Source organism: Otolemur garnettii, unplaced genomic scaffold (assembly GCF_000181295.1).
Source record: "Otolemur garnettii isolate 467f Iridium unplaced genomic scaffold, OtoGar3 scaffold00005, whole genome shotgun sequence".
In the NCBI taxonomy this organism is placed as follows: Eukaryota; Metazoa; Chordata; class Mammalia; order Primates; family Galagidae; genus Otolemur; species Otolemur garnettii.
In genome coordinates this window covers 5,191,122-5,203,311 of record NW_003852400.1, presented here as the reverse complement: position 1 = coordinate 5,203,311, position 12,190 = coordinate 5,191,122, and the positions used below count along the sequence as shown (strand labels likewise).

Sequence of the window (12,190 nt, the reverse complement as noted above, 5' to 3'; positions counted from 1 at the left end):
GGTTACTGTATTAGCCACTGTTTTGGAAGTAGTTCGTTATATAGCAGTAAGATTCACAGATAACCAAAACAGCATGATTGTACATAGATATGTAGATAGGTAAGTGTTTGTTACCTGCTTGGTTTTGGGCAAAGTTCCAGAAAGATAAGGTTTCTGGTAGCCATGTTCCAGAAAGGTAAGATGTCCTTTCCTTTTTTTTTTTTTTTTTAAATTAAGTTCTCATAAATAGAAGGAAAGCTACATATCTGGGTACAGCACAATAGGGAAAGGAAGGTATTGAAATTATGGTGACATGGTGACATGTGGTTTTTAACCTATCAGCTTATATACTATATTATATATACTATATGTAATGTATATACTATAGATATAACATGCATATATATATATATATATATAGAATAACTTACTAATGTTATGCAGCCTGTCAGTATATTTTTAAAAGGAGGGATCTAAGTGTAAGCATTTCATATTTAATCAAATTATTTCTAACTAGTAACTGAATAGGATTATCTGCTGGATCCATTAAAAGACTAATGTTTATCATATTACTAACTTTGTTAGTGGCCCAGGTATGAGGTAATGGAAAGAACTCACAACTGGGTAACAGAAGACTGAGTTCTGGGTCCGGGCTGAACCTCACTAGCAAGTCACTAAATCTCATTCATGTCTCAAATACACGTATCACCTTCCCTGACACCCTACCTAAAACAGCCACCCGGTCTGTCCTATCCTTTACCTGGCTTCACTTTTTTTTCATAGTACTTCTTGCTATTGGTTTGTTTATTATTCAGTTGTCTGTCTCCACTAGTAGAATATAAGCTCCACGAGATAACATAGATCATGGGTTCTCAACCTGTGGGTTGCGACCCACAGGAACTGTATTAAAGGGCTGCGGCATCAGGAAGGTTGAGAACCACTGACATAGATGAAGTAACAGTGACTTGAAACTAGAAAACAGTGAAATAACAAGGCTCAGAATGTTCAGTCAACATGTCTAGAGTGCGTACCGAGCGTGCCCCCTGCTTCATATGCAGTACCTCCTGCAGCTCTCCCAGCTGCCTTTGAGATCAGTATAAATTACCATCTCCACCTGACAGGTGGGGAAACTGAGGCTTTCAGAGGAGAAGGGACCTGCCCAAGGTCACTCAGCTAGTAAGTGGCAGACTAGGATTTAAGTGTTTCTTTTTTTCTCTTAATTCCTGTAACACTTAGGGAGAGAATTCAAAAACTGTTTAAGAAAACAAAATAGGCTCAGCATCTGTGGCTCAAGCGGCTAAGGCGCCAGCCACATACACCTAAGGTGGCGGGTTCGAATCCCCAGCCCGGGCCCGCCAAACAACAATGATGGCTGCAACCAAAAAATGGCCAGGCATTGTGGTGGGCGCCTGTAGTCCCCGCTACTTGGGAGGCTGAGGCAGGAGACTCGCTTGAGCCCAGGAGTTGGAGGTTGCTGTGAGTGTGATGCCATGGCACTCTACACAGGGGGATAGCTTGAGGCTCCGTCTCAAAAAAAACAAAACAAAACAAAACAAAACAAAAACCACTTGCCACTGTTGGTGGCATTGTAAAATGGTACAACTGCTAAGGAAAACAGTATAGAGGTTCTTCAAAAAATACATAGATCTGGCGTCCCACTTCTGAGTATATATCCAAAATAATTGGAAGTAAGGTCTTAAAGACATAGTTATACACTCATATCCACAGCAGCTCTATTCCCAATAGCCTAGATAGAGGCGACACCAATGCTCACTGACAGATGAATGGAGAAATAAAATACGACGAACACATGCAATGGAACATTATTCATCCTTAGAAAAGGAAGGGAATACTGTCACATGCTACAGCAGAGATAAACCTTGAGGACGCTATAGTAAGCAAAATAAACCAGTCACGAAAAGACAAATACTGTATGATACCACGTAGATGAGGTACCCAGAGTAGTCATATTAATAAAAACAGAAAGATGAGTGGTAGTTACTAGGGGCTGGTGGGAAGAGGGAAGAGGAAGTTGTTGTTTAATGGATACAGAGTTTCAGATTTGCAAGATAAAAAAAGTCCCAGAGACTTGTTTTACAATAATATGAATATACTTAACCCCACCGAACTGTACCTTAAAAATGGTTAAGATGGTAAATTTTATGTTATAGACTTTTTTACCACAATAAAAAAACACATACCCACCCTCCAAACCCTCACCTATTTTATATGTAGAAAAGAGATTACTTTTCTTTGCAAGAGTACTAAAGCAGGGGTTAAAAAGAACAGGTGTATCGGTTATTCAAATCACACTGTTATGTAAAATAAAACTATTTTCCTACCCCAGAGGAAGTGTTCCAACAACATCCACATTGTATGATTCTTTCAAGTTAAACCCAGCTGAAATGCCAGTTCCCATTACCACCTAAAACAGACACAAATTCAAATGCACGTTTAGAAAGGAATATTCAAATGTCAGAAAAATGAGCTTCAAAGAATTTATCGGCCAAGCCAAATTTATTATCATTTTTTAACATTCAGATTTAAAAAGAATTATAATTATTAGCTGCCAGTAATTCTAACTTCTCTTAATGACTCTAGCCCACATAATTAAAGGGGACTCTATAGTTTCTTTGCAGCCTGGAATTTTCCTCTTACCTTGATCTGTTCCATGCTGGGGTTTGGCTAGTTAGTTGCAACTGGAAAGGGGCATAAAACCTCTCAGAGGTTGACCTTTCCTCTTGGGGAGGTGAATCAAGTCCTTGGCCAAGATATTATGAATAAAAGATGACTGAATGTGAATTGTGGGAGTGGTACAAGGACAAGTATATCATTATAAAATGTATGTTTGGGTTTAGACTCTTCCCCTGCGGATCCTGTTTCCAGGATAGCAGCAGCTGGTATAGAGGTTTCCACCCCCTGTAGCTGTCTTCTCTGTCTCTGAGTCAGGATCAGAGCGGAACCACACATCACACAGAGTGTCACTGTATATAAGGCCATCCTGGATTGTCAGGGCATAGATTTACTTGGGGTATAAAGTGCAACCTTTAGTGAACTACAAGAAGAAAAACACAGGGCCTGATGGGGTGGCCGACACCTGTAATCCTAGCACTCTGGGAGGCTGGGGGGGGGTGGATCACTGGAGCCCAAAGTTTGAGACCAGCCTGAACAAGAGTGAGACCCTGTCTCTACAAATAAACAAACAACCCCCCCAAACTGAACAAACAAACTCAAATAAAAACAAAAACACACACACAAAAAAAATCGTTGCCTATTGGGAGTAAGGAAAAAAATAGAGAAAAAATTACAAAAAAAAAAAAGATGAAGAAGAAAAACATAATAGCAGGTAATATAGCAAATTGCTTCATGCCCAGGATCTATTGCTTTTGGAGCTGTTTGAGTGGGTTGTTCAGGAGAGAAGGAATAATGGCCGGCCAGGGAAGGGTGGTGGCTGTTGCCAGAAACCAATCATAAGGCAAGTTTATTGCTACATGTCAGAGACAGCGGCCTGAGAGAAGAAAGACAGGGTATTTCTGGTTCCTTGGATGGAAAGACCCTTTTCTCTTGGTGGCAATTATGTTTTCAACCTCAGTTACATGTTTTTTGTGCATCTCAAACTGGTGGAGTTTCTTTTTTTTTTTTTTGAGACAAAGCCTCAAGCTATCCCCCTGGGTAGAGTGCCATGGGTTCACTGCTCACAGCAACCTCCAACTCCTGGGCTCAAGCAAGTCTCCTGCCTCAGCCTCCCAAGTAGCTGGGACCACAGGCGCCCGCCACAGCGCCTGGCTATTTTTTGGTTGCAGCCGTCATTGTTGTTTGGCGGGCCTGGGCTGGATTCGAACCCGCCACCTTAGGTGTATGTGGCTGGCGCCTTAACTGCTTGAGCCACAGGTGCTGAGCCACAAACTGGTGGCGTTTCTTAGCTTATTAAAATCCACAAGGTTTCAGCACAATGTCTAGGACTTGGATCTGATTTGACTAATACTTAAAAGCAATTCACGAACATTTCTTTTTTCACGAGCATTTTGGGACTGGAATTAAAACACAAAATATCATAACCTAAAAAAGAAAATCCACAGGATACATATGGCTCAAGTCTCTGGAGCCAACTACTTACCACTGCCCCAATTTTCTGTAAGTAGTAAACAATTGAAACCATTGTTTGCCTATCGACATAAATGTATTATAAAAGAGTACTCAAAATTCACAAAAATGTTTTTATGACAAAAAATAAATTTTATGTTTAAGAATAGTTATAAAGATTATGTCCCCAAACTTTCCAGTATGGCTTTTCTCTCCTTTGTTCTAAAGAGCACTTAGTTAAGAAGTTTAAAAAATGCTGGTTTCAGGTATTCACTAATTCACTAAAGACTGTAAATACAGTGATAGAATTCTGAAAAACTGTACCCCAGGGACACAAGAAGGACTCTTTAAAGGGAATCTGGGAAACAGAACTAGTAACCCAGGGCAGGAGAGGCAGCCTTCATCATTTTCTTCAGAATTACAGCTTGCCTACCTTCTTTCCCTTTCAAAGGCACTCAAAACTTCTTGTACTCTAAGTAGAAACAGGAACTCTGAGCTCAGTCCCAGTAAGAAAAGAGGCTTTAAACTTGTGTAGAGATAGGGGTTTTGGGTTGTTTTTGCCTGTTTTTTAAAATTAAAATTTATATTTTTATTTCTGGTTAATGTGAGGGTACAAATAAGTAGGTTACAATGTTTGCATTTGTTAGGTAGAGTCCCTCTTGTAGTGTGTCCCGTGCCCAAGAGGTGTGCCATACACCCTTACCTTGTGCCCATTAAGTGGGAGCACACCAATCCCCTTCCCTGCTCCCCTTTTCCCCCTCCCTCCTACTTGAATTGAATTGAATTTTTCTCATGTATTAGATCATCTACTGGCTTCATATTAGTTTGAATATATTGGATTTCTGCTTTTCCATTCTTGTGATACTTGACTAAGAAGAATGTGTTTCAACTCTATCCAGGTTAATATAAAAGATGTAAAGTATTTGCCTGTTAAAAGGTACTAGTACAAAGTAGATAAGACCAAGGCAAGGAAAAGGATCAAAAAGATTGGTTTCCTGGTGAACTATACCAGTCACTTGTTTTCATAGCTAGAAATTTTAGTCTTTGCTAAATTTGGATCAGACTTCTGTACTTTTTATTTTTTATCCCTGTGACTCCCCTCCCCCCACCCCAAAGGAGACCCAGGGTGCCAAGTCACTGGGACCCGGTGGGTAAACGGGTCTGGCAAACAGCGACACCTATTGGACACTGTGCAAGCTTCTAGTTAGAGGAAGTTTGCAGTTTTAACATGAGTTTCCACTGTGCTCCTTTCAATAATGCCTTTCTCTTTGTAAAGCTGGGTGTTCTGTGGTAGCTGTGATTAAAAAGCAGGAACCATGCAAAGAAGAAATGAGGGTAGCAGGGTCCAATCTGACTGTGAGGTTTGAGGACTTGTGTGGTGTGCACCAGGCACACACATTTCATGAATAAATAATAGTGGTTACTTATGAACATAATAAAATACTTTTTATTCCAATTCATGTGTGTATTTTTACAAACAGCCAATAAATTGTTAGTCATAAGTATGTAAGGTGTTTGGATCTAACTACTTAATAAATGGAACTGTGAGACATTTCTTTTGGCTTAGGAGTGCCAAGGAACTGAGAAAGTTTAGGAACATTTATCTTTTCAAAAGGGAAATAGTTTTATTTTTCCCATGTTATTAAAGTAATGGGTGCTCCTGATAAAACAAATAAATAATAAATATTTGGGGAAACAAATGCTCCATAATCCCATCACTCAGGGATAATGTTAAAATTTTCACCTATAGGTGAAATATGATCTTCACCTATATTTGGAAAAATCATCTGTATCTATGTTACAATTATTTTTCTTTTTACTATTTTTGTCAATGAACTTGTAAATGTTCTCTTTAACAAATTCCAACCTTCTTTTGGCAGAAATGAGAGGGGAAAAAAAAGACCCTGTGACTCCCGGTCCCTCTTTCATCCACTTCAGAATCCCTCACAGAGACAGGTGTGTGTGGCTGTTGAAGTTGGACGGCTCATGGCCTCGAGTTGACTTACCGCAAAGAACTCTAAGGGAATGGGTGCTGGCAATTTCTCTTTAAATCTTTCATTAAACTCCTTGCCACCCAACAGCAAACCAAAAACCATCAGACCGACGCCTAGAGAACACACGTTGAGGTTTTTAACATTCTGCAACACAGCAACTGTACTCTGTAACACAGGAACACTGGATGTTTACATCAAGAAATGGCCCCCAAGGAGACACTCAGTGCACTAATTCAGACCAGTCATCCCATTACTGGGCGTTTCTGTTTAAAAGTTCTCAGGCAGAAACTTCTTCCTTTGTGGTTTTTACCAATTAGGAGGCATTTGATGCTGATGTTTCATTATAATATTTAGCATTTAGAAAAAGAAACTGAAGCTGAGTCCTGAGCATTAGGAAAGAATTATGAGTTGATAACAACAAAAGATAAAACACATAGAAAAGGTTTTAGAAGCTCAAAGAAGGAGAAATTGTTGTTAGAAGAAGAAAGAAATCAGATGGACTTTGAATCACAAGTGTGCCAAAGTTTGGAGAGTTAGAGAAGAAAGCCACTTCATTACCCTATAGGGTTATGGTTTGGGTACCCCAAATACAGTCAGTTCCCATTAAAAACAAAACAGACTTCCTACTCCTCATTTCTTAGTGACAAGGCATTTTAAGAGGTCTCACAGCAAGAACTATGCTATCTATTGTGGGAAACTAAGAATTTAGTTATTTAGGGGATATTCCTATTTGAATCCGTTCTAGTCAATCAAGAATTCAATGTTACTTCCTCAGACATACATTACTTCCTGAGTTTCCTAGACCCTTAATCTAAAGGTTTCCCTATTCATCTTTCAGAGCAGCCTGTACCTATTCTTCATCGCACTTAACACAAACTATAATTAATTACATGTGTATGCAATTAATGTTTTAATAACTGTTGTCCCATTGGACTGTATGTGTTCTGCTCACTGCTGTGTCTCTATGCCTCGCGCAGATTCTGGGGCATCAATACCTATGAAGGCTGCAGCCCTTACTTTCCAAGGACGGCTTCAGCAGCATCTCAGAAGTTTTGATATGTAGTACTTTCACTGTTGATTAATTTGAATCATTTTCTAATTCTTCATCCACAGGTAATTTAGAAGTGTGCTTTTCACAATAATATATTCTAAAAGTTTGCTTACAAAGGTAATTCTATGTTAGAAACCGCCATTCACTACAATAAAACTGTTTATGATGCATCTTTTTTTTTTTTTTTTTTTTTTTTTTTTTTTTTTTTTGAGACAGAGTCTCACTATGTTGCCCTCGGTAGAGTGCTGTAGCATCACAGTTCACAGCAACCTCAAACTCTTGGACTTAAGCAATTCTCTTGCCTCAGCCTCCCAAGTAGCTAGGACTATAAGCACCTGACACAATACCAACTATTTTTTTGTTGTAGTTGTCATTGTTGTTTAGCAGGCCTGGGCCAGGCTCGAACCCGCCAGCCTTGGTATACGTGGCCAGTGCCCTACTCACTGAGCCCGCTGAGCCCCATGATGCATCTTTAAAAAAAAGAAATGGGGTGTTTTTGGTTCTAACTGTATGGGGATCCTAAAGATATATTTAATTTTCCATTTCTAATTATACTGCATTGCATGAAAAGATACTGAATTTTTAGAACCTGTGATCAAATTCACAAAAATTTCAACATGATCAGTTATTACCATTGATCCCCAAGTGCTTGCAAATAATTTATATATTCTCTGAGTTGGGCACAGGGTATATATATTTTTATTAAACTCATGAATTAGGTTTTATAGCCTTTTTTCTGGTCTGCTTATCAATTTTGGAGAGAGCTATGTTCTTCTACTATTCCTTTACATTATTTGTTAGTTTCCCAAAAGAACATGATTTGGTCATAGGAAAAAGCTCTCTCTTCACCTAGAATGATGGTGCAGTTACCAAACAAAGACCCAGCAAAAAAGTTCTTATGAAGTAGGCAATATCACATACTAATAATGTGAGATTTTTGAGGTTTAATCTTTGTAGCCCTTTTCTCAGAAAGCCTTAGAATAACTGAATCTTCCCCTTTTATAGAAATTCTTGGAAAAAAAGAAATATGCGCCTTGAAGGTAAAAGAGATAAAGAAGTGTGTATGTGTCTGTGTGTGTGTGTGTGACAAAAGCAAGTACCAGGGGGCCAGGCAGTTGCCTACTTACATATACCACTGAAAAGATCCCACTGTACCGCTTTGTTTTGACTCCAAACAGGTATTTTAGCATGGAGGTGAAGACATGCACGGCCGCTGCGGTGGTGAACCCACGGACCAGAGGCTCTGTGAGATAGATGGCCACAAATCCGAACCTGCAGACACCTAGGCAAAACTATTTTTTTAATGACAAAGAAACAAATAAATCACATGATAGATCAGGAAGTTATGACCAACAAAAACATGTACAAATTCTTCCTGGATCACTTTCTACAAACTTTCACCTGTGGTAGTAAGCCACTAACAAACCAACCAAGCAGCTTGGAGCTCCACAGAACACTGTCCGCACTCAGGCCTGCCCTGTCCCGTGGAACTGAGGACCTGCTGAGTCACGTAGACCATTGTGCATGATCGCAGGCTGTTTCTTCCAAGCTGATAGGGATGCCCTCTTCCAGGACTAACCAATCCTGCTATTTCTAGTTTGTCTTGCTTTTGGGGTCTCTAAAGTAGCCAATGGAAACTTGCTCGCGGCTCGGCGCCTGTAGCTCAACCGGCTAAGGCGCCAGCCACGTACACCTAAGGTGGCGGGTTCGAATCCCCAGCCCGGACCCGCCAAACAACAATGATGGCTGCAACCAAAAAATAGCCGGGCGTTGTGGCGGGCGCCTGTGGTCCCAGCTACTTGGGAGGCAGAGGCAGGAGACTCGCTTGAGCCCAGGAATTGGAGGTTGCTGTGAGCTGTAATGCCACGGCACTCTACCCAGGGCGACAGCTTGAGGCTCTGTCTCAAAAAAAAAAAAAAAAAGAAAGAAACTTGCTCGCCAGTTGTGCATAGTTGTGAATGAGGCCTGCCGTGGGACTGGAGTTGCTGCGTGCTGGGAACCCTGAGCTCTGATGAACCCTGAGCTCTGGAGTCTTGCTGGCTGCCTCTGCCTTCCATGTAGGAAGACCAGCCAAAAGCACTCAGCAGATAACTATGACATTAACAGATGAGAGTCCTCTTCCCCATCTTTGAGTCTCACCTGAATGATTCCTGAGAGTAAGGTCACAGACATGGCAACTTTCACTCTCAGGGCATCTCTGGCTTCAGTGCCATTGGTTGCATTTACTCCTCCTGGGATGACTATATCGTCTGGTACTAATCGAACAGCCACACCACCAATCATCAGGCTAATAACAGCAAAAGGACCTGGAATAGTGAAGCATGAATGATCCGTGTTCAGGGGGCTAAGGAAACTACCTTCACAGTGTCTAGTGTGGTTGCTGCTCACACACTAAGGGACACAGGTGTGGCCAATAGTCACCCTTGAAAGACGACTGCACTGCCATCCTGTAGTATCCTGCCCCCGGGGTGCGGGAAATGGTGTGTGCAGGCTGCATTTTCCAAAAATGACCACAGCAATATCTCAAATGCCACATACTCTCCTTGACATTTCCCCAACAAGAGATGGAGTCTAATTCCCCCTCCTTGAATAAGGATAGGCTTGTGACTTGTGAATAGCCAAAAAAAGAAAAAAAATAGTGGAAGTGACCCTGTGTGACTTTTGGGGCTAGGTATTAGATGGCAATGCAGCTTCTACCTGAGAGGTGTAGCTGGAGCCCCATGTGTAAGAAAGTTTCATCTGGGCCACATGGAAAATTCCTGGGACCACATGGAGAGAGAAGGGAGGGAAGAGAGGCGAGAGGGGGGAAGAATTGTCCAGACTAGCTTCCCAAATCCTGACCTGCAGGGACCATGAGAGAGAATAAAATGATCGTTATGTTAAGCTGCCAAATTTGGGGACTACCTGTTACCCAGCAATAGATATCTGAAATGTCATGTGTGTGTTTGATGGTGGTAGCTGCATGGGGCACCCACACTATTAGGAAATGCATATGCTTCTGATAAACTAAGGAGAAAGCATGTAAAATATAATGAAGAGCCTAAAATATAATGAAAATAAAATACATGCATAGAAATTAGGAACTTGAAGTATTACTATTGTAATAAAAAGAAAAGTCAGATGCAAGCACATTATTATAAGAAATAAAGTACTGATCTCATTTTACAGATGTCAACCATTGCTCTTACACAAGAAAATTGTCTTTTTAAAAATTATCCCAAGATAAGGAGAAAGCATAAGCACTAGAAATCTAGTACTAGGAGGGATGTATTTTTTTAAAGCTCTTTTTATGTATGCAGTAACTAGAGGTATTAAGCAGATTTTTAATAACAACCATGCTATTTCTTTGGCATACTACAAATCTTGGAAATTCAAAAGGAAAGGTACAAGAATATTGAGCATAAGCTTTTACCTATGGATATGTGTCTGGAGGTTCCAAAAAAGCAATACATGATAACAGGATAAAATGAAGAGTACAGGCCAAATACCGGGGGTACCGCTGCCAGCATTGCGAAGGCTAAGCCTGTGGGGCGAGAGACCAAACAGAAATGGGGAAGTCTTTTTTAAAAAAAAAATAAAAAAGAAGAAAAAAAAAGAAATGGGGAGGTCATTAGAGAACACAGGGGTCACGTGCATTTTTCTCTTGGGTCTTCATCTCTGATAGACAAGTGAAACTCATTGGAATTTAAGTTGATGTGTTTAACCTTCTCCTATCCAGTCCTGCATGCAATCTTACACTAGTGCTTACAGAGTCCAGGCTCAGACAGTTTTTTCTCATCTTCTCCTTTCTGTCAGTGGATGGATTTTTTGCTTTCTGTTTTATTCTTTTGCAGAATAGATACCCCTATCTACTAAAAAAGTCTTACTTAATAGGCGCAGCTGCAATCTGGTGTTGATGAATAAACGCTGGCTCCTTCTCTACTGGGAATGGAGCATTTGGTCAGTTCTCTGGAGACCCCTTTGCAGTAAGAAACTCCCACCATACTATTCCCTGGCTTATGTAACATCTCTCCCCTGACGCTTAGATCCCCCCTCAGCTCCTTTGCAGGTTCTTTCTCTGGCATATGCTCATCCTGCAGGCAGTCTTCTTGGGCAGGTATCTTTCAAATAAGCTAAGTCTGGCTAGGTTCCAGGGTACCTAGTTTTCCAATGGGAAAGCTTGGCATTTTACCCCAAGAAACTTGGGAAGGGCAGACCACATGCTCTGAAGAACCCTCTTTTCATCCTGTTGTCCTGACAGTTCACACTATCCTTTAACTGTAGACTTTAAAAATATATATACTTTATTATTTATTTATTTATTTATTCGAGACAGAGTCTCACTATGTTGTCCTCAGTAGAGTGCTGTGGCATCACAACTCACAGCAACCTCTAACTCTTGGGCTTAAGCGATTCTCTTGCCTTAGACTCCCAAGGAGCTGGGACTACCGGCACCCGCCACAACACCTGGCTACTTTTTTTGTTGTTGTTATAGTTGTCATTGTTGTTTAGCTGGCCTGGGCCGGGTTTGAACCTGCCAGTCTCTGTGTATGTGGTTGGCTCTGTAACCACTGTGCTACAGGCACTGGGCCAGACCTTAGTTTTTAGAGCAGCAAGCCTGTTCTCCATACAAGAATTAGCCTTTTCTCTGCAAACTCCAGGAGACACTGTCTAATACTCAGAGCTGCCCCCTTACGGACCTCCCTTACTTGACTTTAGGTGGAAGGGAAATGCATCAGGCTTAACTTCACTTAAAATTCTCATTCCAAATGTTATGTCAAGCTCCTCATTTCCTCATATACTTTGCCGAAGCGGTAAACTAAAGCAAGAGTTTGGGCATCACTGACTCATAATTTTGCATAGATAATCTGGCACCCTTTGTCCTCTTCTTTCAGGGCTCAGCCAAGTTTCTGGGACAATTGGAAAACACGCATAATACACTGTTATGCTGTGAAGAAAAAACCTTTAGCAAAAGAAGAGTTAGGAAAGCATCCCTATTTCATATACAGCAGAACTCTGTAAGCTGAGTACCCAGGGGACTGTGACACACTGGGCAACATACGGGCGTGGTCAACATCAGGAACTAGGCCTGCGGTACTGACAC

General features: G+C 40.9%; 1 protein-coding gene across 1 annotated transcript in view; it reads right to left on the bottom strand.

Annotated features, from left to right (window-relative positions):
* Positions 1-12,190, bottom strand: part of SLC26A5 (solute carrier family 26 member 5) — a 40,030-nt gene that overhangs the window by 25,334 nt on the left and 2,506 nt on the right. Inside the window, 5 exon segments of the mRNA XM_003782609.1 lie at positions 2,322-2,404; positions 6,069-6,221; positions 8,235-8,399; positions 9,247-9,413; positions 10,520-10,630. Of these exon segments, the coding sequence (XP_003782657.1) occupies positions 2,322-2,404; positions 6,069-6,221; positions 8,235-8,399; positions 9,247-9,413; positions 10,520-10,630 (679 nt within the window).